Consider the following 26,190-nt stretch of genomic DNA (forward strand, 5'->3'; position numbering starts at 1 on the left):
TTAGTGTCTTATAGGACAGCAAACCCTAACGGAAGTTATTTGCATCTCCTTTGTAAAAAAGTCTATAAGTTAACATGTAACCACTTATTCTGGGACATTTAATATATTTAATCAATAGTAAACAGTGAGTAGAACTAAATACATTCACCTAGGTAGTCCTTGGGTAGCCTTTTTCCATGTGACATTGAAAGGACATGCTGCCCATTTTTTTCTTATTTACAAATTTTACATAATTTTTAAAAATAATAGTGACCTACAAAGAAATGGAGAACACACTGGGGTTTGCTTCAGTGCCTTCCAAGGCTCTGGGATGGACCCCATCATGTGTTTTTGTTCTCTCTTTAGTTCTTGAATAACGCAGACAGTGATGTGCAAAGTTCTCTTTGGCCCAGAGTCCCATCTTCTTCTTCCCATAGTCTGTTCACTTTAGTTACCACTGGCAATCCGCTAGCTCTCGGCTTGGGCGGGTCTTCACTTGCCCCTCTGGACCATGATAGAAAGGTGGGTGAGAAGAAATGGGGCTAAGGCAGGGTTCCCGGGTGGGAAAGGGCTTGTTTAAGCCCGTGCTGGTTCCCAGGTCCCATGCTGACAGGGGCAAGAGGGTCCTCAGTGCCAGGCAGTGCTGGGCAGTGGGCTCCCTCTGGCCAGCTCTTCCTACCTAGAATGGCCTGTCAGTGTGTTGCAGGTGCCATGTACATCACTGGCTTCGCTGAGTCCATCTCAGACTTGCTGAGCCTCAGGAATATCTGGGCTGTGCGAGGCATTTCAGTTGCCATGCTTCTGGCCTTGCTGGGGATTAACCTAGCAGGTGTCAAGTGGATCATCCGCCTGCAGCTGCTGCTGCTGCTCCTGCTGGCCGTGTCCACGCTGGACTTCGTGGTGGGCTCCTTCACACACCTGGACCCAGGTAAGCCTTGGGGTTTCAGTAGACGGCCTTACAGGGTCTGCACTGCTTTCTCGAAGTTTATAGGTGTGAATCTGCAAGACCGCCCCATATGTGCTCTGCCTACCAGTGCGTGCTGTTCTAGGGCAGGTGAGTGGGTGTGTCCTAGCGCAGCTTCAGAGGCCCCAAACATTTTCACGTAGCACATTTTCCATGTTTCCTTTTATTCTCTTTCTATTATAAAACCCCAGAAACTTTAGATAAGACAATACAATCAAACTGGGTAGATAAACATCAACTTCATAATGGTGATTAGGGGAGTGGGCAAGAAATAGGCCTGGACATAGAGAAGAAAATAGACTTTGTCTGTCATACTTAAAAATATTATTTAAAAGGACTTGATGCAAATATAACAAATGTTAACAATTGCCATTTTTGGGAGAGAGAGATATAGGTTTGATTATCTATAATTTTGTTTATTAAATTTTTTTCAAGTAAATATATAAATCTATTAACTAAGTTTAAAGACAGAAAATAAACAACAAAGTATATTCTGCACCATTGGGAAACGGCGTCACTTACTGGTAATGGATCGCTGCTCTAACCTGGGTTTTCTCAGCCTTGGCAACTCTAATCCTAAACCCTAATGCCGTGAGTGAGAAGGTCTTACTTGGCCTGTCCGTAAGTTTGTAGCTTTGTGATTTGAGCTGGTTTGGCATCAGAAGTCTTTCTGTCCAGAGGATAGAGCTATTCCTAGAATGCTGCAGAAGAGAGTTAACTGCCCGATAGTCACACTCCGGGGACTCTGTATATGGCAGTTGTGACCAGACATCTGCATTGGAACATGGACAAGGGAAGGGAGATGGGGTCACCAGCTATGTTAAAAAAGAAAAAGGAAAACTGAAAACGAAAAAGAAAAACTGGTCCACAGCACGGTCACCTAATGGTGGCAGTGATGGCAGCTGCATTTCGTCTGAGCGGTTGTATGCCAGGCATTTTGTTAGCACCTCATGCGGCTCATGTCATGTGATCCTTAGCATAATCTCATGAGGGAACAGTTATACCCATTTCACAGATGAAGAAACTGCATCTCAGAGATTATATAATTTGCGGTAGTGCATGGCAGAGCTGAGAATGAAACTAGATCTATGGAACTCTGAACTGAGCGGTTCCCTGAGTGGGAAGCTGAGCCTGTCTCCATACTACCTGCTGTCTTTTCATGATGCCAGCTCGGCTTTCCCCCTTCAGGTTGCCCCTGATGTGTGCTCTATATAGGCTTATCTTTCATAAAAATGTTGGTTGAACAAAGGTCAGAATTTAGTTGGTACGACACATTGATCCAGTCTTATCACTTCTTCATACCTTAAAATTCTTTTGGAAAATAGTCACTCCCCTGAGCTCCCTAAGGGCCCCCACCTGTGGCTCTGGCATCCTGGCCCTCCCCCAGGCCCTCCAGACAGCCCCATGACCCAGCAGGTACAGAAGGGGCCCCAGGACCCATTCCAATGCGAAGGGCCAATGCAGTGTCCAAATGGATCACTTGAAGCCTGGGCCTGGCAGCTTGCTAAGTATTTGGAGCATCTCCATGGGAGGGAAGGGGTGACTATTTTTCCTGGCCTTGTACCACCCTGTAGAGACAAGCCGCATCCTGAGGGAGACCTGCTGCCTGCTTGGCCATAAAACTGTCGGTGAAGGAGTGAGAGAGTCTATTCGTGTCCCTGATTCCTGGGTGCTTTCTCCCTCCATCTGTATGGTTGCTAGAAGGGCGTAATTAGTTAAATTTCAGGAAGATGCTCTGGCCTCTTTGAAACCTCACGAGGCTGATGTATTTTCCTTCTTCTTGATTAGAACTTTTCTTGGCTGCTCTTCGAAGTTACTCCAAATATTTCTTCTTCCTTCTGGTCAGTACATTAACAGGGTGTAGTGTGAAATGAAATTTATTTTCAATCATTCCCATAGCAACTGGCCCTTCTGTAATCTGTTTTTGGTATCACCAATGTTTTATATGGGACTACTTTCCTTGTGGTTAAAAATCCAAACTAAAACTAGATCATAAACCTTCAGAATGGATTTAGCAGAATGACTTCAACTCGTTTAAAAAATGACATATATACAGACATTTGAAAAAAGACTGGAAGGAACTATGCCGATGTGTTAACAGCGATTGTCTTTCTGCTGAGATTATGGGTGGCTAAGTTGTTTTATTTCTACTTTTCCTTCAATTGATTAGTGCTCCTTTAAAGGAAAATTAATAGCCCTTAGTTTTTAGAGCAGTGTTAGGTTTACAGAAAATTGAGCAGATAGTATGGAGGTTCCCACATCCTTCCTCCCACCTCGGTTTTCTGCATTATTAACATCATGCATTAGTGTGTACATTTGTTACAACTGATGAGCAGTGACACGTTGTTATTAACTGAAGTCCATAATTTAGAGTAGGATTTACCCTTTGTGTTGCACAGTTCTTTGGGTTTTGACAAATATATAATGAGATGTGTCTACCATCACAGTATTATACAGAACAGTTTTAATGCCTTAAAAATCCCCTGTGTGCCACCTATTCATCCCCCCCCCCAACCTTGAACTCCTGGCAACCACTGATCTTTTTACAGTTTCTATAGTTTTGTCTTTTCCAGAATGTCATGTACTTGGAATCATATAACATGCAGCCTTTTTAGGCTGGTTTCTTTCACTAAGCAATATGCATTCAGGGTTTCTTCATGGCTTTTCATGGCTTGGTAGCTCATTTCTTCCTTCATTTTTATTTTATTTTATTTTATTTTATTTTAAAATTTATCTTTATTGTTGAAAGTTTAACAGGTGTCCCATTCCACCCCCCCACCATTGACTCCCTCCACTTCACTCCCACCCCCTCCCCAGACCTTCACCCCATTATTGTCTGTGTCATGGGTTATGCATATATGCATATAACTTCTTTGGTTAATCTCTTCCTGCCCCCAACCACCCTTTCCTCTTCCCTCTGAGATATGACAGTCCGTTGCATGCCATCAGTGTCTCTGGGTCTATTTTGTTTGTCAGTTTCTTTTGTTCATTGGCTTCCTCTTGAAAAAGACCCTTCAACATTTCATGTAGTACTGGTTTGGTGGTGATGAACTCCTTGAGCTTTTTCTTATCTGTGAAGGTCTTTATCTGATCTTCAGTTCTAAATGATAGCTTTGCTGAGTAGAATAATCTTGGTTGTAGTTCCATGTTTTCCATCACTTTGAATATTTCTTGCCACTCCCTTCTGGCCTGCAAAGTTTCTGTTGAGAAATCAGCTGACAGTCATATGGGTGCTCCCTTGTAGGTAACTAACTGCTTTTCTCTTGCTGCTTTTAAGATTCTGTCTTTGTCTTTGACCTTTGACATTTTAATTATGATGTGTCTTGGTGTGGGCCTCTTTGGGTTCCTCTTGTTTAGGACTCTGTGCTTCCTTGACTTGTAAGCCTATTTCTTTCACCAGGTAGGAGAACTTTTCTGTAATTATTTTTTTAAATAGGTTTTCAATGACTTGCTCTCTTTCCTCTCCTTCTGGCTCCAATAATACAAATGTTGGGCCTCTTGAAGCTGTCCCAGAGGCTGCCTATGCTATCTTCATATTTCTGGATTCTTTTTTCTTTTTGCTCTTCTGGTTGGGTGGTTTTTGTTTCCTCATGTTCCAAATCGCAAATTTGATTCTCAGTGTCCTCTACTCTACTGTTGATTCCCTGTAAATTATTCTTCATTTCAGTTTGTGTAGCCTTCATTTCAAATTGGTCCTTTATTATGTCATCAATTTTCTCAATTATTTTCGTCATATTCTTACTGATATCCTTGAGCATCCTTATAACCATAATTCTGAACTTTGTATCTAGTAGCTTGCTTGCATCTATTTCATTTAGTTCCTTTTCTACAGATTTCTGTTCTTTCCTTTGTGACATGTTTCTTTGCCTCAGCATTTTGGCTGCTTCCTGGTGTTTGTTTTTATGTGTCAGGAAGAGCTGCTATATTTCCTGGTATTGGTAGAGTGGCTTTGTGTAGTAGGTGTCCTGTAGGGTCCAGTGGCTCAGCCTCCCCAGTTATGTGGGCTGGGCCTTCTAGGTGCTCCCCTGTGTGGCCTGTGTGCACTGCCCTGTTGTAGTTGAGCCTTGGTTGCCGTTGGTGTCAATGGGAGGAATTGACCCTCAGACCAATTGTCTGTGAGGGCTGACTGCAGCTACAACTGGAGAGCTGCTGTGCTGGAGACACCCCTATGGAGCAGGGTTGACTTCAGTAGAGCTTCGGTGTTCACCAAGTCCGCCCCTTGGATGTGTCACTCGTGGATGTGGTAGGGTTGTAATCCAGTGTGGTGAAAGCTGACCTCCAGGTGCACTGTCTCTGGGGCCTCCCAGGAGGTGCCAGTGCCTTGCCCAGGGCCACCCAGCATGAGCTACTCATCAAGCCGTAGTTGGCTGCTGCTTGTGCTGGGCTTGGAGGTGTCCAGGAGAGGCCAAGCTATGAGCCAATGCAGGCTGCTGCTAGAGCCAGGCCTGGGGCCACTTATCAAGCCGTATGGGGCCTGCTGCTGCTTGTTTGAGAGATTTTAGGAAAGTCCTAAGCATGAGACTTGAGAGGCCACTTGCATAGAAAAGCCACTGGAAATGGCCTGGATGAGCTGCAGGTGGGGAGGGGCGGGGCCTCCGGGAATCACAGGGCGGGGCCAAAGGTGGGAGTCAGGCGCTGGCGATTCAAACATGGCGCCTGCCTGCCGGCTGTGTGCGAGGAGGAGTCTCGAAAGGAGCCATGGTCTTTGCCAGCCCTTCTGCCTGGGAGGAAGCTGCCCCTCCACCTCTCGCCGGGATTTCAGGCAGGTTAGTTCGTCCCCAAGTGTCCCAGGTCCTTTCAGGCCGCTGCCCGGCGCTGGGCTCAGAGGGAGCGCGTCTGAGTGAGTCTGTTTCAGGCCCTTTGAGACGAGCTGCTGGGGCTCCCGCAGCCTGCGTGACCCTCAGCGACAGCCCCTCCTGTTTTTTTACAGCCTGAAGTTGTAGGGACTTTTCTTCCCGACCCTGGAGCCCTGGGCTGGGGGCTGCTGTGGGGCTGGGACCCCTCCCTCCTCCGGGAAACCTCCACCGCCGAGATTCCCTCCTGGGTCTCAACCGCGGCACCGGGTGTGGGCCCGTGGCCACGTCTCCGCGATTCAGCCCCAACCTGCCCCCGTCTCCGCCCCTCCTACCGCTCTCGGCGCTGCTTCAGTTCCCTGGTTGTGGGGCTTCTGTGCAGCCAGATTTCAGGAGGCTCTGAGTGATGGTTGTTCTGTATTTTAGTTGTAATTTTGATGTGGTTGCAGAAGGCGGCGGGTGCAGCTGTTACCTACGCCGCCATCTTGTCACTCCCCCCCCCCTTTTTTTTAACCGCTGAATAATATTCTATTATATAGCTGTGCCACAGGATTCTTTTATTTTTTATTTTTTATCCATTTACTAATTGAAGAATATTTTGGTTGCTTTCAGCTTTTGGCAATTATGCATAAAACTTCTATAAACATTCATGTGCATTTGTTTTGGGGAATATAACTTTTTAACCCATTTGAATAAATACCAAGGAGCATGATTGCTGGATCGTATAGTAAGGCTTCGTTTATCTTTGTAAAAAACTTCCAAACTGTCTTCCAAAGTGGTTTTGTACTGTTTTGCATTCCCACCAGCAGCAAATGAGAGTTCCTATTGCCCTCATCTTCTTCAGTATTTGCTATTGCCAGTTTTTTGGATTTTGGCCTTTTTTTTTTTTTAATATGTCTTTATTGATTTCAGAGAGAGGAAGGGAGAGGGAGAGAGAGATAGAAACATCAATGATGAGAGCGTCATTGATCGGCTGCCTCCTGCATGCCCTGACTGGGGATCGAGCCCACAGCCCAGGCATGTGCCCTGACCGGGAATCGAACCACAGTCTCCTGGGTCCTAGGTCAATGCTCAACCTCTGAGCCACGCCCGGACAGGCTGGCCTTTCTAATAGGTGCATCGTGGTATCTCGTTGCTTTAATTTGCAGTTCCCTAGTGACATTTGATACTGAGCATCTCTTCATATGCTTCTTTGATGTCTGCATAACATCTTTGGTGAGGTGTCTGTTCATATTTTTTGCCCATTTTTTAGTTGGGTTGTTATTGTTGAGTTTTAATAATTCTTCATATATATATGTATTTTTCTGAACAGGTTTTATTACACACAGGGGATGAAGCTCAGTCCTTCTTGGCTGCTTCCTTCCTCATGGCTGCAAGGACATTGTTCAGCTTCTTTCTCTTCTTGGCACAGATGTATGTCCCTACTCTTTTCTTGATGAATTTCAGGGTCCTGAATTTCAGGGTCCTTCGATACTTTGAGCAACTTCTTCTGAAGTCCCACTGACAGTATGTAAGAGTTACTGATTTCCTATACCCTGGATAGTATTGAATATGTTCAGTCTTCTAAATTCCTGTCATGTGGTGGGCAAAAATTGTGATCCTTTTCTTTTAATTTGCTTTTCTTAAATCATTAATTAGCATAATTTTATTTGTATTTTTATTGCCATTTGTCTATAATCTATAATCTTTTGGAGGGTTGTCTTTTTAATGATTTGATTCAGCATAAAACAAACGGTTTAGCTTTTATTAATGCTAGACAATGTTTGTTATATATGTTGAAAATGTTTTCCTATGTCATTTGTTCTTTTAAAGTTAATTTTTATATATCATTAAAATAATACATATACATAAAAATGTTCATTTTTGAGCCAAATTGTATACTCTGATTGCTTCTTTTTGTATATCCTTTAGCTTTTCCCGAAATTAAGCTTACTCCGTGTATAGTTTCCTAGGGTTGCCTTTAACAGCCGCAAACTTGGTGGCTTAAAACAACAGAAATGTATTCCCTCACAGTTCTCAAGGCTGGAATTCTTCAATCCAGGTGTTGGCAGGGCCTCACTCCCTCCACAGGCTCTACGGTAGAATCCTTCCTAGCCTCTCCAGCGTCTGGTGGCTCCACACATTCCTGGGCTTGTGGCCACATCACTCCAATCCCTGCCTCTGTCTTCACATGGCCTTCTCCTCCTCTTGTCTCTCCTCTTGTTTATCTTATAAGGTCCAACTTGGATAATCCAGGATGATCCCATCTTGAGATCTTTAACTTAATTATATCTGCAAAGACCTTTTTTCCAAATGAAGTCATGTTCATAGGTTCTCATGGTTAAGAGGTGGACATACCTTTTGGGGCCACTATTCAATCCACTACAGTCTATTTTTTGTTGTGGTTTGCTTTATTTTCTAGGTTTTTGCCAGTATTTTAAAGAAATTCTCTATTGAGCTTCAAATACTTATAGGCTTTTTTTCCAGTGCCCCTTACGGTATGTCTTCTCTTGGAGACCCCTCCCCACCGTCTGTCTCCTGGATGGACCATCTCGAGCCCGGATCACAGCTACAGTGCTGGACTTGCCTCTCTGCTCCCAGGTGTTGGTCCTGATTGTCTAGATGCCAAACCATCCTTTCTGTCTGTCGTGGAAAAAGTCACTTTTCCATTTTCACATGTGAATGGTAGGAGATAAAAGTCTAGGCTGAAAATAATTTTCCCTTAGAATTTTGAAGTCATTGTTGCTCTACCCTCTAGCTGTCAGCGGCACCCAGCAGTTCAAACCTAATTTCTGCTTTTGACGGGCGACTCTTTCTTCTCCAAGTGCTTACGATCTTCCCTTTATCCTTGAGCTTCTAAAATTTTGTGATGGAAATTTTTATTCATTGGCCCGAGCACTTTTAATCTCAAATTTTCAGTTATTCCTTTGACAATTTCTTCTCCTTTGTTTTCTATGGTTTAAAATTTTTTATTATTTTCTTGAATTCTGGCTAGAGCTCCTGATCTGAACTTCCTGTTTTTATTTTCCTAATCTTCTCTCTCTTATAGTTTTTCTCTTTTCCCCCTCCCTACTTTATGGGAGAGTTTCTCAACTTTATTTCCAACCTTTTTACTGATTTTTTTTGCTTCGCCTATCCTTAATTTTTAAGAGCTCTTTGTTCTCTGAGTATTAATTTTAAAATCACCTCCTATTTTTGTTTCATGGATAGGATATCTTCTTTTGACTCTTTCAGGCTATAAATTATACGGGTTTATTTTCTTTTGAAATTTTCTTCTGCTCTTTATATTGTCTGTTTTTTTCCAGGTTTCTTTGTTTCTGATACTTTGTTTTCTGTGTTAAATCCTGAAAACTTTCTTTAAATGTCTGCTAGTCTTTGCTCATTCATTCATTGTTAATAACAGGACACTGAAAGGCTGATTGGAAGTTCTGTGTACAGAGTGGGTGGCAGCTGTGGCAGGAGGGTGTCCCTGTGGGTGATCCTGTGGCATACTGGGCTGTTTTGTTGGGTTTCCCAGTGTTAGTTTCTGCAGGTTTTTCCTCTGATGCAGTTTGTGTTCTCCAGAGAATTCTCCAACCTCTTGCCAGGGGCTTGTCTGGCTGCCACAGTTCTGGGAGCAGGGGGGAGGTGGGGAGAGGGGCTAAGGGTTGCACAGACAGGGTGCGGACTTTCATTTAGTCTTATGTTTTTCACCTGTATCTCCTTCCCTTCACTCAAGTCACTATGTCAATACCTCTTATTTCATCTCCAAACTTCCCATAACTGTGGGTCTTACTCATACCCTCCCTTTCCTCACTTCCTCCTTAGCCTGCAGGCAGGCAGCACTGGCCCCTCTTCTTTCCCCATCTCCTGTCCTGCCTCTTCCAAAATAAGCATCCTTGTGCAAGGCTCTGCGGAGACACGGCCCTCCATTACTGTAAAAAGCCAAATAGCATGACAATTTAATTTAAACAAGGCACTCTGGAGCATTGGTTTGGCTTAAAGCTCCTAAAATGTCATTTTTGTTAGATTATATTTTTATTTATGTAAGCGGAGTGTCATGCCAAAATGATTTTATTGCCATAGAAGTCAGGCAAATATAGAGAAAATATATTTTAGAAAATGGGGTGACATGTGGCACATTTTAATGTGCCGCATTTTAGAATGAAATTATCCATCTCCGAGCTTAACGTTCTGGTTATCTGGAAGGGCTGCTGTTGCTCTCCACGGCAGAGCCCATATTGCAGCCCCTGCTCAGCCTGGGCGCTTGGCCTCAGTCTGGGAGGCTCAGTGGACCGGGAGGCTCAATGGACTGTGAGCGACAGGGGCAGACACAGCTTAACCTTGTGCTGAGTTCAGCAGGTGGGAGCTAGTTCTGCTTGATGAGGCAGGAGCTTGTGATGGGCTGTAAGAAGGCCAAGGTCACTGCTTAGGAGCTCTGTAAGGAGTGGGTCACAGATGCCTGACTTTGCTCCCTGATGAGATTGCTCTACCCAAGGTCCCATTGACCCCTTGATCTTTAAATCTAGAACCTTTGCTCATTCCTCATTTCTGACCCCTTTCACACCATTGACCATTGTCGCAGTCCATTCAGGCTGCTATAACAAAATGCCACAGGCTGGGTGGCTTATAAATGACAGACATTTACTTCTCACAGTTATGAAGGCTGGAAGCACAAGATCAAGGCACGGGCAGGTTTGGTGTTTAGTGCGGGCCCCCTTCCTCGTTCAGAGACAGCTGTCTCTCATTGTGTCTCCCATGGCAGACGGGTGAGGAATCTCTCTGGGGCCTCATTGTTAAGGCCCTAACTCCATTCAAGAAGGCTCCACCCTCATGACCTAATCCACCTCCCCAAGGCCCCACCTCCTAATACCATCACATCAGGGGTTAGGTTTCAACATATGAATTTTAGGGGGACACAAATATTCATTCTATAGCAATCACCTATGCTGATTTGAAACAGTCTCTTCCTGTTTCTTCTAGAACACTGCCCTGGCTCTCTTCCGAGTCTTCCTGCCCCTCGTGTGGGCAGGGGCTCCACAGGCTCAGCCATCTGCTGTCGATGCTCTTCTCCTGCTCCCTTCCTCAGAGACGCCTTCCCGCACGCTGCTGCTTGGGTGCTCTCTCTGCTCTCCAGCTTTCTTGAACTGAGCTCCCATGTCGGCAGCTCCTTGGATGTCTGAGCATCACCTTGAATTAAAGCCAAGCAAAGCTAAAGTCCTCAATTTCTTCCTTTCTTTTTATTTACACATTTCTCCTCCTGTTTCCACCCCCCCCCAAAAAAAAAAACCCAGTAAGCAAATAATTAGCTTATCTTCTGAATTTTCATAGCATTTTGCCAAGCCTGAAAAGCTTGGAGTTAACTTTTATTTCTCTGTCTAGTTAAGCCCTCCTGTTCTTTTCCATCCTGCAGCTTTCACCTTAGATTGGCAGATGTCATTTCTTTTTTTTTTTTTAATCCTCACTTGATGTTTTTTCCATTGCTTTTCAGAGAAAGGGGAAGGGAACAGAAAGGAAAGGAAAGGGGGGGAGGAGAGAGAGAGAGAGAGGGAGAGAAACATTGATGTGAGAGAGACACATTGATTGGTTGGCTCCCGCACGCACCCCAACCAAGGCCGGGGACGAGCCTGCAACCGAGGTATGTGCCCTTGACTAGAATCGAACCCGGGATCCTTCAGTCTGCAGGCTGACGCTCTAACCACTGATCCAAACTGGCTAGCCCAAGTGGAGATGACTAGTAGGCAGCTAAATATGATGGCCCAGAGCTCTGAGATGCGGTGAGGGCTGAAGATGACGTCATGTGCAGTGTGGGAGTGGGGGAAGGGGTGGGATGGGCTGAAACTTTTCTAGGAGAGTGTGCTGATTTTATGGCCAACAGAGCCATAATTATTAAGATGGAATTTAATTCACCAGAAGAGGCATTTTTCACTGTTCTGTATTTAAAAAACAAAAACAAAACCACAAAAAACCTCTCTGGCAAAATTTCAAACATGCAAAGTGGGTAAGCTAAAGATTAATATTCTTAACCCAAGAATAAACTGCAGAATCTCTTCAGGGGACTGTTTCCTGTTCAGGATGTAATGCTCTGTCTGGAACACGCAGGTTGCCTGCACCTATGGATACTGAGGACAAGGCTTGGGATCTTCCTGGAGTACATGACATCTGGGATATAGCGGGCTTGCAGTAATATTTGTGTAGGAATTGACACACCAAGTGAAAGATGGGGGTGCCCACTGCAGCCTCTTCTGCTCCAGCAGGTGAAGATGGCTTGACTATAGACACCCTGGTTCTGGAACACCTATCTGCCTGGGTCCCCCCTTCCCTGGGGCCCCATTTTCCTCCCAAGGTGAAGACAGAGGCAGCTACCACTGCAACTCTGTAGCATCACCTTCCCAGCCAGGCATCTTTCCCAACCTTCCTTGTGGGTTCCTTTTCCCCTGTGGTGGGAGGAAGGGTTTCCCAGACCGAGGTGGGCAGGGTCGGCCCCAAGGCTTGCAGTGCCCAGGACGGCCTCTGTGTGGAGTCGTGATTCTGACTGTTTGTTTTCTGGCCGCTCAGGGCCCAGCCTTGTCCCAGGGCAGTTTGCTCAGTCTTTCGTCTCTGCCCAAGGAGACACTAGGAGGAAACATAGCTCCTTTTGTGTGGACTGGTTTGTGGAGTCCTGGTATTTGCATTTTATATATGGGTGGTCGAATAGGTGGTACCTTATATCAGGGCTTCCACACTCACTATCTCAAATGACCCTCACAGATGACTTTGTAAAGGAGCTGGGACAGGGTCATTTTCTCCATCTCAGATGCAGGAATGGTGACCCAGAGAAGTGAAGTAATTTCTGAGAACCCAGGCCTTGGTACCCAGCCCCTTCCCGGTCCAGCAGAGGGGAGCAGTGTCTTCTCGGAACAGCTGATGAGCACTTTAAATGGGAGCTCCAGCCTCTTGTCCCAACCTCTGTCCTTGGGGCACTCACCCCTGCCTGTATCTTAGAGGCACCAGAATCCCAGGTCCCACCCAGCACATGCCAGTCAGCACCCTGGGGCAGGGCCTGCGGGTCTGTATTCTCGGGTGCTCCAGGTGATCCCGCTGAGCAGCGGGGCTGAGAACCCTTGCCTAGCCCTGCTCACGTAGGCCTCTGTTCCACTCTGACGTGGCGATGCCAAGCACGTCCTGCTCAGGCTGGTAGAGCCCTGGAGACAAGACCAGTGAGCTCACAGCACTGGCAGGGAGCTCAGGGCAGGGACTGGAGCTTCAGTCACCCCTCAATGTCAGGACTGGCTCCTCCCCTGCGCTTCTCACTGGACCAGCACCAGCTGAGGGCCACACACTGCAAAACCTGCTCATCTGCAGCTGCAGATGCACACAGAGAAGTAGTCACGAGCACCAACTCCATGTCAGGCGCCTCACATGTGTTACTCTATCTTATCCTTGAGACAGCCCAGGGATACGGGTGAGATGGTCATTCCATTTTACAGGAAGCCGAAGCTCCGAGAGCTTATGCAGCTTCCCCGGGACTGCACAGGAAGCGCCTCAGCCAAATGTGAACCCAGAGCTCTGGACTCCACAGTGCTGTCCCGTGTGCTGGTCACAGCCTGGCTCCGGCAGGCCCTTAGAGGGAGGTGGTGGAGCAGTCCTCCTCCCCCGAGAAGCCTTCACTGTTCTCCTTCAGATCAAGGGGAGAACCTGCAGGTCTCTGGTGGGCCCTCTTATCCTGGTCGGCGCTAGGCAAGGTCAGGAGCCAGAACCAAGTACTGAATGTGTAAACTTGGCTCTCAAATGCCACAAGGAACAGTGGCTGTAGACAAGCTCAGCTGACTGGGACCAAATTCAAGTCCCAAATCAGGCAGGGCAGGGCAGGGCAGGGCAGGGCAGGGCAGGGCAGGGCAGGGCAGGGCAGGGTGTCAGTCAGGATAGGGGCCTCCCCCTGCACAGCCTGATGCTTACCTTTGGGTCCTCAGGTAGCACCCTCCTCCCTGGAGAGCAGAGGGGTGGCCTGTGCACAGGGTTCCCTTTTAGGGACCCTGCTGATGGGAGCCAGGCTTCTCAGCGTCAGCCCTCCATGTTGTTGGCCTCAGCAGCTTGACCCTAGCATGGCTGAAATTTCTGCCCCTTTCTGAGGCGACTGCTTGGGAAGTTGTGTTAATTCAGAAATGTAGAAGGATTACAGGACCCTGGTTGGAAGCAGGCCCTCTACTGGAATTTGTGGCTTTAGGTAGAGAGAAGGGAAACGGTGAGGAGCATTTCAAGCTCTTTTAGACTTTGCCTGTTTTCTTTTTCTCTTCCCATCCCTTTCTGACTCCCTCTTTTCCCTCCCTGTTTTCTGGTTTCCTCCTCTGATCTCCTTCCCTTTTCCTTCTCCTTCTACTGTGGCTGAATCCTTGGAATGAACTGTTGTATGGGGCTTTCTGACTCAGGCTGGGTCCTCATTACTGCCCTAACCCCTCCTTGTAAAACACAGATTTTGCCAATAGGGATATAACTTAGTTGTTGTCTAATTAAAGTTTCATTGGAGACTGTTACTGAGCAGGCTTTTGGAGGATCCAGAAGTGGGAGGCACTGATGATTTATTAAAAAGTTTAGTGAGAATTTGAAAAGTTTATTCATTCAGTAGATCAGAGTACATGGCCAGCCTGCCCATGGCTGTGACAAGGCATGTTCTTGGGACCAGAAAGTGGCCCTGAGTCTGGAAGCCTTTGCTTGTGCTGAGGAGATGGGGCTCAGGCTCGGTGATCTACCAACCTTTCCCTTACTCAGACCCTCCACTGGCCTTGTTATTGTGACATTGTATCTCAGGGACCTGGCTGGTGGGATCAGGGCTGGCACTGCATAGAGATGGTTTCGCTGGGGGCTCCAGGGGAGTCCAAGGTGCCAGGTTGCTCTCCAAGTGGCCTGTCACAACAACACAAGTGTCCCTAGAGACAGAGATATATCCCAGTCACCTATGTGTGTCCACCTCCAGCACAGGGCTTTACATCTGTAGGTGCCTAAGATGTTTGTTAAGTGAATGAGTGAAGAATGAATTAAACAGGTTGAAGAAAGTACAAGGGAAAGGCTCTGGAATGTGGCTGGAGGTGTGGAAAGCCCTAGCCCCTTCGTCTCTTATCTCAGTGACCTGGGAGATGGACACTGCCCAGGCCTCCCTGCGGGGAGGCGCCACCCTTCCTGTTTTGGCCGTGGTGCGCAGGTATTCTGTCTGCACTGGCTGCAGCTGGCAGGAGAAACCACAATGCCTGCGTGGAGGTCCTGGCCCAGGGTGGGGGCAGGCTGCAAGTTCAGACTGTCTTGGGAAGGAGGAAGGAAGGAAGGGTTGCAGCCCAGAAGAAAATGTGGCTATGAACGTTTTCCTTCTGGATTTTCTGTTTGCAAGGCGTGGAGATGCTTAGGGAGTCATTACATATTACACAAAAGAGTATGGCTGAGTCTTGGGTAAAATCAGAGTGCAGGTCTTACCTGCAGTAGGCCAGCGAGGATAGTTTTGTCTGGGGATGCCTGAGTGCTGGAATGCCGCCACAGCCTCGGGTAATAACAGCTCTGTATCCTTTATTTTTTATTTTTTAGAAAAGCACATGTGCTTTATATTACACATATTCACTTATCCACTGAGCATGTGTGTCCAGATGGCTGGGACAGGAGTCTCCTGACCCGTTCTTTCCGACTGCAGGTTTGCAAGAAAGACCAGGAATCTGGTGATGTTGGCCAGGAATTCTTGCAGGTCAGATGGAATCTGGTCAGGGGTTTGCTGATGTGAAACCTGCATGGACAGTCAAACACACAGCAGATGAGTCAAAGAGCAAAGCCAACTAGACCTTGAACAAAATCTCCCTTTGCTCCTGAATCATATGCCAAGCAAGGCAAATCTAGGGGTATGGGAATGTGTATTCCTATTTGCTTAAAAAAAAACACAATGGTTGTTTCTCAGGAGGCCTTCCCAGTTATGGCTCATAGGATTGCAGTGACCTCATTTTTGACCAATGGCCAATGCATTAAACTGTCTGCTGGAATAATCTATTGACTGGGCACCTGCCAATTGTCTGCAGTAGGAACTAGTTTAGGCATATGTTTTAAAAAGTGATAACATTGTTACAGGCCCTGCCCAGACATGGGATGGAAGCCTGAGCAGGTCAGCACTAGCACTGAAGTCAGTTTTGGATGATATATTGTGTTTTCAGAAGACTCACTGCCTCATGACTGACCTCCCTTCCCCCCTGCACTCATTATATGGTATTTAAGGGCAAACCAACATGCATTTAGGATCCCAGAACTTAGGAGTTGAATCTGGGTAACGTGCCTGATTCTGTGGGTGAGGAAACCTAGGCACAGAGAGGTTGAGTGGCCTTTGCTGGGTCACACAGAGCCACAGTTGGCACTTACTCCCCCAACTCCCAATCCAGTGCTATTTGCCCTGTACCCCAATGTGGCCTGAGTCTCAAGTGACTATCTATGTTTACAGTGAGTCATCACTCACACAAGTCTGTTCACTCTACCTCGAGGAGACCCCTTGTGAAGCTCGTTGGTAAAGGAGGCAGCTATACTGTTTGACAGCCCACCTGCAAGTGAAGTTAGCCACGTTTAGGGAACCATGTCTCAATCTGGGGTGTGAAAAGCTTTAGACAAGTTGTTACAAATACCACCTGCTTCATCCAAACTCTCATGTGCAAGTAGTGGCTGATTGAAAGGTGATGATAATTGTGGAACACCAGGAGGCCACGAGGAGAGAGATTAACCACAGCAAGGCCTGGCACTCATGGACCTTTTGATGGAGATAACTTCTTTTATACAAAGATAGTTGCCATGCATAGTAAAACAGTTGCTTATTTATAGTAATAATAATAACTAACCTTTATTGAGCACTTAGTATATGTTAGGCATTGTTTTATGTGCTTTTTACATGTATTTATTCTTTAAAATAAGAGGTAGATATTATGATTATTCCCATTTTACATGGGGAAATTAAGTTTGTGAGAGATAAGTACCTTGCCTAAGGTTGCATTGTCCATAGAGTTAAGAATCAAACCTCGATAGTCTAACTATGGAGACCAATCTCTTAACCACTACGTCATATGCCTCTTGAGAATCTTATGATCTTAGACTCAGGCCTAATCCTGATATGGGGAACTTCTTGTCTGTGACTTAATTTAATCTGGTTTCCATATCCATTTTTAAGACATGATATAATTTATGCCTGAAATTGTGAAAATGCAAAGAAGATTTTCAAAGTCTTTATAGAAAGTATACCTAAATCTTACAAAATGGAGATATTTCTTCATGAAGATAAACAATTATGTTTTTCTCTGCAAAATGAATTATAACACTTTACCGAGAAAGAACATGGGTGCGATGTTTACCCCTAAACAGGAAAGAAAATAATAGCTCTTCCAACATTTACGTTAGAATTAATTTCTTAAATTATTTTATTGTAAAACATATCTTACGTATAGAAGAGTGTATAAAACATATGTACTGGTTAAAAAATAGTAAAATGTCATCTAGGTGCCCAAGTCAAGAAATAGAAGATTACTGGTCTCATAGCAGCTCCCTATTGCTCCTCCCCAAGGACATCTCTCTCCTTCCCCATCAGAAGTAATCTGGTTATTTAGGTCTCTGCCTTTCTCAGGGTTGTAATACGCATCAGGTACTAGATGTCTGGAGTAATGTGTTGGGGGAGTGAGCTGCTCTGTATTTCTACATCTAAGTTCATCATTGCCTATCTCTAGCCCTCAGGAGTAGGTCAAAACAGAATTTTTGCAGGTGGTGAAGCATCAGTCTAAGGAGGGGAGAGCAGCAACTTCATATTCAAGTTCATGGTTAAGATGAGCCAAGTACAGATAAGACTCTGAGATAGGCTCACCCCACTGTTCTGACCTCAGATAAAAACTAGGTGTGGTGGCTGCAGGGATCTTAATGATGACAGCCTTCAACATGTGTTTAGTCACACTGCTTTAATTTGGGCGATCACCCTCTATTCCTGTGCACAGCTGTCACCCAGGATCTCCATTCACTCTCCTTTATCTCTCTTTTCTCTTGGATCTCCTATTTCTGAATCTCATGCCACCCTCATCTGCTCTCTTTTTTAGACAGAACTCATCTTTAAGTAACTTCTTGAGAAAGAGTACATGGGAGATAAATTGTTTGGGACTTTCTGTGTCTGAAAATTCTTTTTCTTAATGTTCACACTTGATTGATAGTTTTGCTGTTTATCAAATTCTAGGTTGGAAACTATTTTCTCTTAGACCTCTGCTTGCTTGTCTTCTTGCTTCTAGAATTGCTGTTGAGCAGCTAAAGCAATTCTGATTCATAATCTTTATATGTAACTGTAAACTAGTGGGAAGTTATTTTGTCCCCAGTTTTCTGAAATTTTAAAATATGCTATCACGAGGGTCTGTTTATATTCTTCTGGGCACTTGATGGGCCCTTTCTGGTCTGGTAACTTATATCTTTCATTTCTAGGAAATCTTGAATTATTTCAATTGATGATTTTTTCCTCCACTTTCTGTTTCCTTATTCTGGTACTTCTGTTATTTAGATATTGAATTTTCTAATTATTTCTTACCTATCTTTATCTTCACTGTTTGAGAGATTCCCTCAGCTCAATCTACCGTTCCTTCTATCGCCTTCCTCATTTTGCTACCATGTTTTTAACAATCAAGACTTTTTTTAGTTTTATGAATGTTATGTTTTATTGTTTTAATAACATTCTCTTTTGTTTCATGGATGCAATACCTTCTCTTAGCTCTCAGAGGATTTATTGATATGTTTTTTAAAGTTTTCTTATCTCTGCATAGTTTCTGCTTCCCCTAAGCTGCCTTTTCCTGTTTGTTTGGGTCTTTATCACCCATGTTAGAGGAACTTATCAGATATCTGATAATTCTTGGCTTTCAGCTCATGATTAAGAAAAGGTGATTGAACTACTACTGAGCACACACTTGGGTCTTGTCAGTGTTGAGGTGGATGAGATAGTTGTGGTGGACTAGTTGTTGGGGATCCTCTCCTAGGTTCATACCTTTAAGTGCTTCTTGAATTGTTCCCCTTTTTCCAAGGAGGAGTCTTCCAATCTGCCTGAAGGATGAATCTGCTGCCCCTGTTGTGGCAGCTGAGTTGGAGAAAAGGATGGAGGGAAGAGGCGTTTCTGCTTTCAGTATTCAATAAATATTGACTTGATTTCCCTCAGCTAGGCCTGGCAGCCCCAGTCAAAGCCCTTGGTTTACCCTCTCCAGAGAATGAACCTCCAGACTTCTGCTGGTTGGAGGGTACCAAGTGCCTGGTAGCATGAGTAACTTTTCAGAGTTTCCATTCGGTCTTCCTTGCTTTAACCCACCATCCTTCACTCCCACATCGATACCTGGGGCTGCCAGTCCTGAGACCTTTGAAAATTTTGTGGGGTAAATTAGGTAGGTTCTCAGCTTTCCCCTCTGTTGATTTGTCATTCCATTTTCTCAGGTCTGATCTCAGTACCACTGGACCATCTACTTTTTAGCTTCTAAAATTTTGTTGCTGCCAGCCACGTAGCTCAGCGGTTGAGCATCGGCCTCTGATCCAGGAGATCGTGGTTTGATTCCCAGTCAGGGCACATGCCCGGGTTGTGGGCTTGATCCCTGGAGGGAGCGGGGGGGGGCGTGCAGGAGGCAGCTGATCAATGACTCTCTCATCATTGATGTATCTATCTCTCTCTCCCTCTTCCTTCTCTCTGAAAAAAAAAAAAAATCTTATTGGTTTAAAAAAAAATTTTGTTGCCATTTTCCCCATTTTTATGGATTTATAGCCTTTAAAAAAACATCTTTACTATATATTAGTAGGATTTAGGGAGAGAACAAAGTTAGGTACATGTATTCAGTCTGCCATCTTACCCCAGAGCTCTGATATAATATATATGTGTGTGTATGTGATATATATATATATGTGTATGTGTGTGTGTGTGTGTGTGTGTGTGTATTTTAAATCCTCACCCGAGGGTATGCTTTCATTGATTTTCTTGAGAGAGAGGAAGAGAGAAAGAGAGAAAGAGAGAGAAGCCAACAACAACACATCGAAGTGAGAGAGAAACATTGATTGGTTGTTTCCTGTACATGCCCTGACCAGGGGACCAAACTGGAAACCTTTCATTGTATGGGATGACACTCCAACCAACTGAACTTCACTGGCCAGGGCCGGTGTTATATTTTTAAATGACAAATTGACCATGTTTAATTTTTTTTTTAATTAGAGAATTTTATTTACTCCCCCCTCTCCCCACTAAAAATGAGCATTTTCATCAAAGGAATATTAGCATATATTTTTGTGAGAGATTATTGCCTCTCTTGCTCTGGCAACCTCCAGTGTCCTGTGTTCAGGACTGTAATCACTGTGTAGATTACACCTCTGTTTGGGGACCACTTATAAGAACCTGCATGATGCTTTTTTAAAGAGGTTTCTGAATTTTTTTGAATTTGCTTGGGATGATATTGTAGAAGAGGTATGAGGAAGGTATTTTCTCTTGGCAGATAGCTGCAACATGATTTGTGACCCAGTGTCACAATAAATACTTGAGAATACTTGCTATCTCCAGTAGGTGTGACCTTATGGGTTGATAGTTCATCATAGCAGCCAGAAACTGTGAATTAGCATTTCGAAAACCCTCCCAAGTGACTGTAAGAGCTTTCCTCCCCCACTTCTGAGAGTTGCAGGCTATAGAAAAACAAGTTTTAGAGGAAACAGTGACTCGAGCTTGAAATATGTAGGGATCGTATCTAAGGAAAAAGCTTAAGTTGTCTAAAGAGGATTCTAAAATGGGCACCAGGGATCATGACGACCGAAAGTAAGCAGAGAAACAATCTACACAGAAACAAAACCTTAGGTTGAAGTGGGAAATGTATTTATTCCTGAAAACACTATTCACTGTGCATTTTCCTTTTTTTTTTTTTTTTTTTTTTTTTAGTTTTTTATTTATTTTCTCTTTGTCTCTTTTTGTTTGTCTCTCTTTTATTTTTCTACTGTGCATTTTAAAGTTTTGTCTTGCTGATGTTCTTTCCCTGACTCCTTTCTTTCTACCTGTCCTTCCTTTGCCCCTTTGTCTCTTTATCTCTGACTCTCATTGTCCCCACCCCACCTTTATTTCCCTCTCTCCCACTCTAATCAATTAACAAAAAACTTTCCCCAAGTGCCACTATGTGCAGTCCCAATGCCAGAAATTTAAATACACACAAGAGTAAGACACAGCCTCTCCTCTAACCAAATAATCATATGTTGGTTAAATGTCATAAAGAGAAATATACAAGTTGCTGGTAGAGGATAGTGGGAGGACCTTGGGGTGTCAGAGAGGTCTTCAAGGAGAAGGTGACATTTGAGTGGACCTTGGAGGTTACACGGGGCTTCACCTGGTGCTGCACTGGGAAGGATGATCCCAAGGGAAGGGAACAATACATGTGAAGATGCGGAGATGAGAGCGTGCGTGGAAAATCTGAGAAAGTGCAGGGAATTAGGTGTGCTGGAGCTTAGAGTGCTGGGGCAGGGTTGGGGAGGGAGGGCTAGAAGGAAATAAGGCTGTGTCAGGTTCAGAGAGAGTTCTGTGCTAATGTGAAGAGACAGGGAAGCTCGGGAAACTCAGCTGCTGACACCTGCTGTCCCTGCTGCCTTCTCTAAGGGTTTCCCTCTTCCTTCTCACCAAGAGAGAACAAGACCTTACCTAGTTCAACAAGGTCTCAGGGGGAATCTCTCGGACAGCCTCTGTGGTCACCTGAGGCTCAGGCTCCCATTGCTGATCCAGAGGTTATGTCCAGGAAATCAGGGTCACAGGGTACAAGGAGATCTTAGGACAGAAATAAATTTTATGGCCTATATTTTCAAAAGACATAAACAAGGTTTCCTGGATTGTCCAGTACAGAGAGCAGGTTTCATCCTGTCCAGGCCAGGCCATGCCAGAAGGAGCCAGCCGATTTGAAAACCATTGCTGAAACACAGAAATTAATTTTCTCATAGTTCTAGAGGCTAGAAGTCTAATATCAGGGTTCTGTCTGGTTCGATTCCTGGTATAAAGGCTATTTCCTTATCTTCTTTTTTCTACCCTTTTTAAAAACATAACTGAGCTCACAGTGTATAGTTTTATTTTTTATTATTATTAATCCTTACCCTAGGGTATGTTGATTGATGAGAGAGTGAGAGAGAGAGAAAGAGAAACATCAGTGTGAGAAACATCTAGCTGGTGCCCTCCGTATGTGTCTAGACTGGGAATCAAACCCGCAACCTAAGTATGTGCCCTGGCCGGGAATCAAACCCGCAATCTTTTTTTTTTCCTTGGTGTGCCGGACAATGCTTCAACCAACCGAGCCACCTGACCAGGGCAGCGTATAACATTTTTAAAGGTAAAATTAATGTAGCAACATTCAGGAGTCCCAGATGGGATGTAATATAAGCATAGTCTTGAGGACATGTCTTACCTTGAGGATTTTCTTAGTCTTTCTGGTTAGAAAAGCAAACAGATAAACAAAATAACCAGGAATAACTTTAAAATTCAACATGAGTTTTAAAGATGCAGACATCAAAAGCTGAGCAAAGCTGACAGACTTTTCTTTTACGTAGGAAAGTGGCAGACTCAGATTCGCTCTTTTGAAACCCTGCCTGGGGTTAGTGTGGGTGCAGACACAGATGGACTAAAGGCGGGGACGGGGGGGGGGCATGCCGTGGTGGCTGCAGTTGTCCAGGCAAAACACAGCCTGCACTGACGCAGTAGTGGTGGGGCAGAGATGAAGACCAGATGCAATTTGGGAAACAATTTTCTGATCTCATTCTTTTAACTTGTTTCTAAATATCTCTTTATTTTTCACATCCCCTCCCTCCCCAACTCACCTTCCACCCCATCTACGCTCCACCACCATCAGGAACATACACACACTCCTTAAATGCAAGCAAACAAGATGTGTTTTAACCGATGAGACCCTCGATTGAGTTTTCTCTTGTTAGTTTATGATCCAAAACACTAAACAGAGATCCTGTAGTAAATATTTGTCTTATTGCACACCACTGGCTGTGTGAGTGGACACACATACACACCCACACAGAGTCACACGCATTGCTGACCCAGCCACCTGAGGTACTGGCCAGAAAGCCCCCAGCACAGTGCCTGGCAGAGGAACCCAAACACTTTGCCTCCTCCGATAAGTCTTGGCCAGCCCCAGTGACTCAATGACTGAAGCCTTCTTACTCTGAACGAAACTCATTTGCATGGTTTCTAGCAGGCTTTGTATTTGTAGGCTTTTTCACACATACCCACTCCCATTGGATGGCAGGCTCCCCAGTCACAGGACTACAGCTCACTGCAGGCACCTGAGCGGCTGCCGGGGTCCCTGCTGGCCTCTGGCCTGGATTATCACTCTGTGCCGATCATCTGCATGTGAAAATAATGTCTGCCTCACAAGTCTGAGACCCAACATCGGTCTCTTTCACCCTGGATGCAGGGTGCAGAAATGTGAAGAGAAACATTTCCCAGGCATCTCTAAGAATTTGTGTTGCTTTTCTGAAAATTTGAAAATATTGAGTTATGCAAGTTTTTCCCCCCAACAGAAAGCCTGATGATTAAGAAAAGTGGTTCATAAACCGTTACCTTGCTCTTAATACTTTCAAACATTTCTAATTCATCAAATTTTTATGTCTGATGTATATGTGAGTGGGTATTATAGGAATCTCGAAGCACCCTTGTCAGACTTTCTTTATCAGATGGCCCAGATACAGTTAATACTTTTTGAAACACTAAATAAATTTCTGCTATTAAGTAGAGTAGAAAATAAAATGAAATAACTTATAAAGAAGAGGAAAAAGGTTGTGGGTCAATTCATGTATCAGATGCTACAGATTTCTTGAATTTGACATGTGAAAGCGGCATAGCACCCAGGGAAGGTAAACATAGCTGGTTTACTCTCCATGCCCGGCACTGTGCTGAGCACTATATATCTCACTCTATTTTCACAGCACCTGTGAAATCCGTGTGTTACTACCGTGAAGAGGAAACAGATTCAGAAGTCCCAAGGCCACACCATTAGTAACTGATGGAGCCAGGATTGGAACCCTGGTGTCTGACCTTAGAGCCCATGTCCCTCTCCATCCTCAAGCTCACACTCTCCTAGCTGCTGAGCTATGAAATAAGCAGTACACTTAGGGTGTGATATTTTAAATGCATTTTTGAGAAGTTGCTAACTAGTACAGTGAAAGGAACTATAGTCAGTGTTTTGCTCGAGGAGACATGACGCCAGGGTCCTCCCATCCACTGTGAGATGCTGGGCCAGGACCCTAACATCTGTGGTTCTCTGCAGCCCCCTAGTAAAACTTGATCTTAGATTCATTATCTGTTAGAAGTCAGTGGGCTCTGGTCCCTTCTTCAGCTCACCCCTCATCCATTGGTGTGCAGAATAGGTGTCGTGGAAGGGCATTGGCCAAGAGCAGCTGACTCTGCCAGGGACTGGGGTGGGGGCACTTACCTTCTGTTTCCTCACTGGTAAGGCAATGAGGTTTCGCCCACCTCCCAGACTGGTTCTTTGAGTCACAGCCATCTCATAGCTCAGGCTGCAATGTGTGACCGCCAGCACTCGAAACAGGCCCCAGGTGAAAAAGTATGAGACCCTGCTAATGGGTAGAGAGGAGAATCGCAATTCGGGCCACCCTTTCGTGTCTCTGAAAATAACAAAACAAAGCATCAGAAACAGCAGAAGTGCTGGTGGGAGCTGAGAGAGAGTTTGGTAGGAAAACCCTCCCTGCGTTGGATTCGGAGGCCACACAGCCCCGAGTAGGAAATGCGGAGGTCACTGTTTTAGGCTGTAACTGCCTCAAGGACAGGAATTGCATTTTAGTGCCTTTTTATCCAGCATCTTATAAGAACCTGGCGCGTGGCTGGCCCACAGTTAGACTTTGCTGAATGACTGACTGAGGAAGTAGGAAGTAGTTTTGGGGACCAGGCTGCAGGCGGCAGATGGACACAGTCCCAGAAAACGCATCAGAGCAGCTGTAGAAACGTGGCTCGAGCTGTAGGACAATGGGGCCGATGAAACAGATTGTCGGGGCACAATCTGCAAAGACGTGGACTGACTGGTGGGGTGAAGAGAGCTCCTGCTGGAGGCTGGCAACACCGCCCGCACCCCTCTTCCAGCCTCCCTTTCCTCTGTCCATGTCCACCCAGCCACCTAATCAGTAGCTTTGCAGGCCTCTGGGTGGGTGGAGCCAGGCTCCAGGAGACAGCGGAGAATGAAATAGAATGGTCCCTGTCTGTCGTTGGGAAACAGGAGGATTAGGGAAGATCATTGTTAATGACAATATGTGATTTTTTAAAAACTGAATTTATTGGGACGACATTGGTTAATACAATTATACAGGTTTTAGGTATACAGTTCTATAACACATCGTCTGTGTATTGTAATGTGTGTTCCCCACCCCAAGTCAAGTCTCCCATCACCATTTATCCCCCCTTTACCTTCTATCTCCCTCCAGCTCCCCTTCTCTCTGGTAATCATCACACTGCTGTCTGTGTCCATGTCTTTTTTTACTTTCTTTGCTTAATCCCTGCACCCTTCTCACCCAGCCCCCCACGCCCCTCCCCTCTGACAGCTTTCAGTCTGTTCTCTTATCCATGAGTCTGTCTCCACAAAGTATGTGCTTTTTCGTTAGCGCTACCAAAACACAGGCTCCTTACTGGCTGTGTGACTGTAGGCAGGTCACTGAAACCCTCAAGTTTGTTCATCTGCAAAATGCAAATAAATGCCTCCCTAGAAGGGCATTTAAGGATTAGAAACAATATTATATGTCAATAGCGACTATTTTTCCTTTGAGTTTGTGTGTGTGTATATGTGTGTGGGGGGAGGTCTTTTCACCCCCACCCCCAGGCTGCTTTTCAGAAAAAAACTCACGGAATCTTATAGAGAATAACTTTTTGGTTTTATTATTTTGAAACCAAAATGCTAGATTTTGAAAAGGTATAACACTTTATAATCCCGATTGCTAGAAAACAAAAATATTCAAAAGTAAATAAAATAATAAACTGAAATAGTAAATCTGTAATTACTATCCAAATGAACACTGTTTTAAACTTAAACATGCCCAATGTGGTCATTGTCTAAGTTGTTATGTATGGCACATGCTTAAATTCCTAAAGGCATAAGGACACTTTTAGTTATGGCCTAAAACAAATTAATCAATTTGAAAAAAATTTTTTTTATACATTTTAATTTCCTGAAACTTGGCTGTCTCACAGTCAATGTAATGGTTTTTTTCCACCTGAAAATGTTGTGTGTCTTAAAGTTGATAGTGTCTTAGAATCCAGGAAACGAGGTTTATCGCCTCATATAATCTTGAAGCCATCTGTGAGGCAAGTGCTGTTATTGTCCATTTTCCAGATGAGTACAGCGAAGCACAGAGAAGGCCATAGAAACAAACTAATCATAGAAACCATACATAGCCTATATAGGTTTCTATTTTTTCTCAAATTTCTATGTGAAGTCAGAGGAAAATTACATTTTGCTACAATGTCTTGGGTGGAAGCCATTTTTC

General features: G+C 44.7%; 1 protein-coding gene across 1 annotated transcript in view; it reads left to right on the forward strand.

The window, feature by feature from the left end:
- Positions 1-26,190, forward strand: part of SLC12A8 (solute carrier family 12 member 8) — a 112,607-nt gene that overhangs the window by 26,062 nt on the left and 60,355 nt on the right. The window contains exon 5 of the mRNA XM_081138151.1: positions 676-907. Coding sequence (XP_080994277.1) covers positions 676-907 — 232 coding nt within the window. The remainder of the gene's footprint in view (positions 1-675; positions 908-26,190) is intronic.

This window comes from Miniopterus schreibersii, assembly GCF_964146895.1.
Source record: "Miniopterus schreibersii genome assembly, chromosome: 5".
Lineage (NCBI taxonomy): Eukaryota > Metazoa > Chordata > Mammalia > Chiroptera > Miniopteridae > Miniopterus > Miniopterus schreibersii.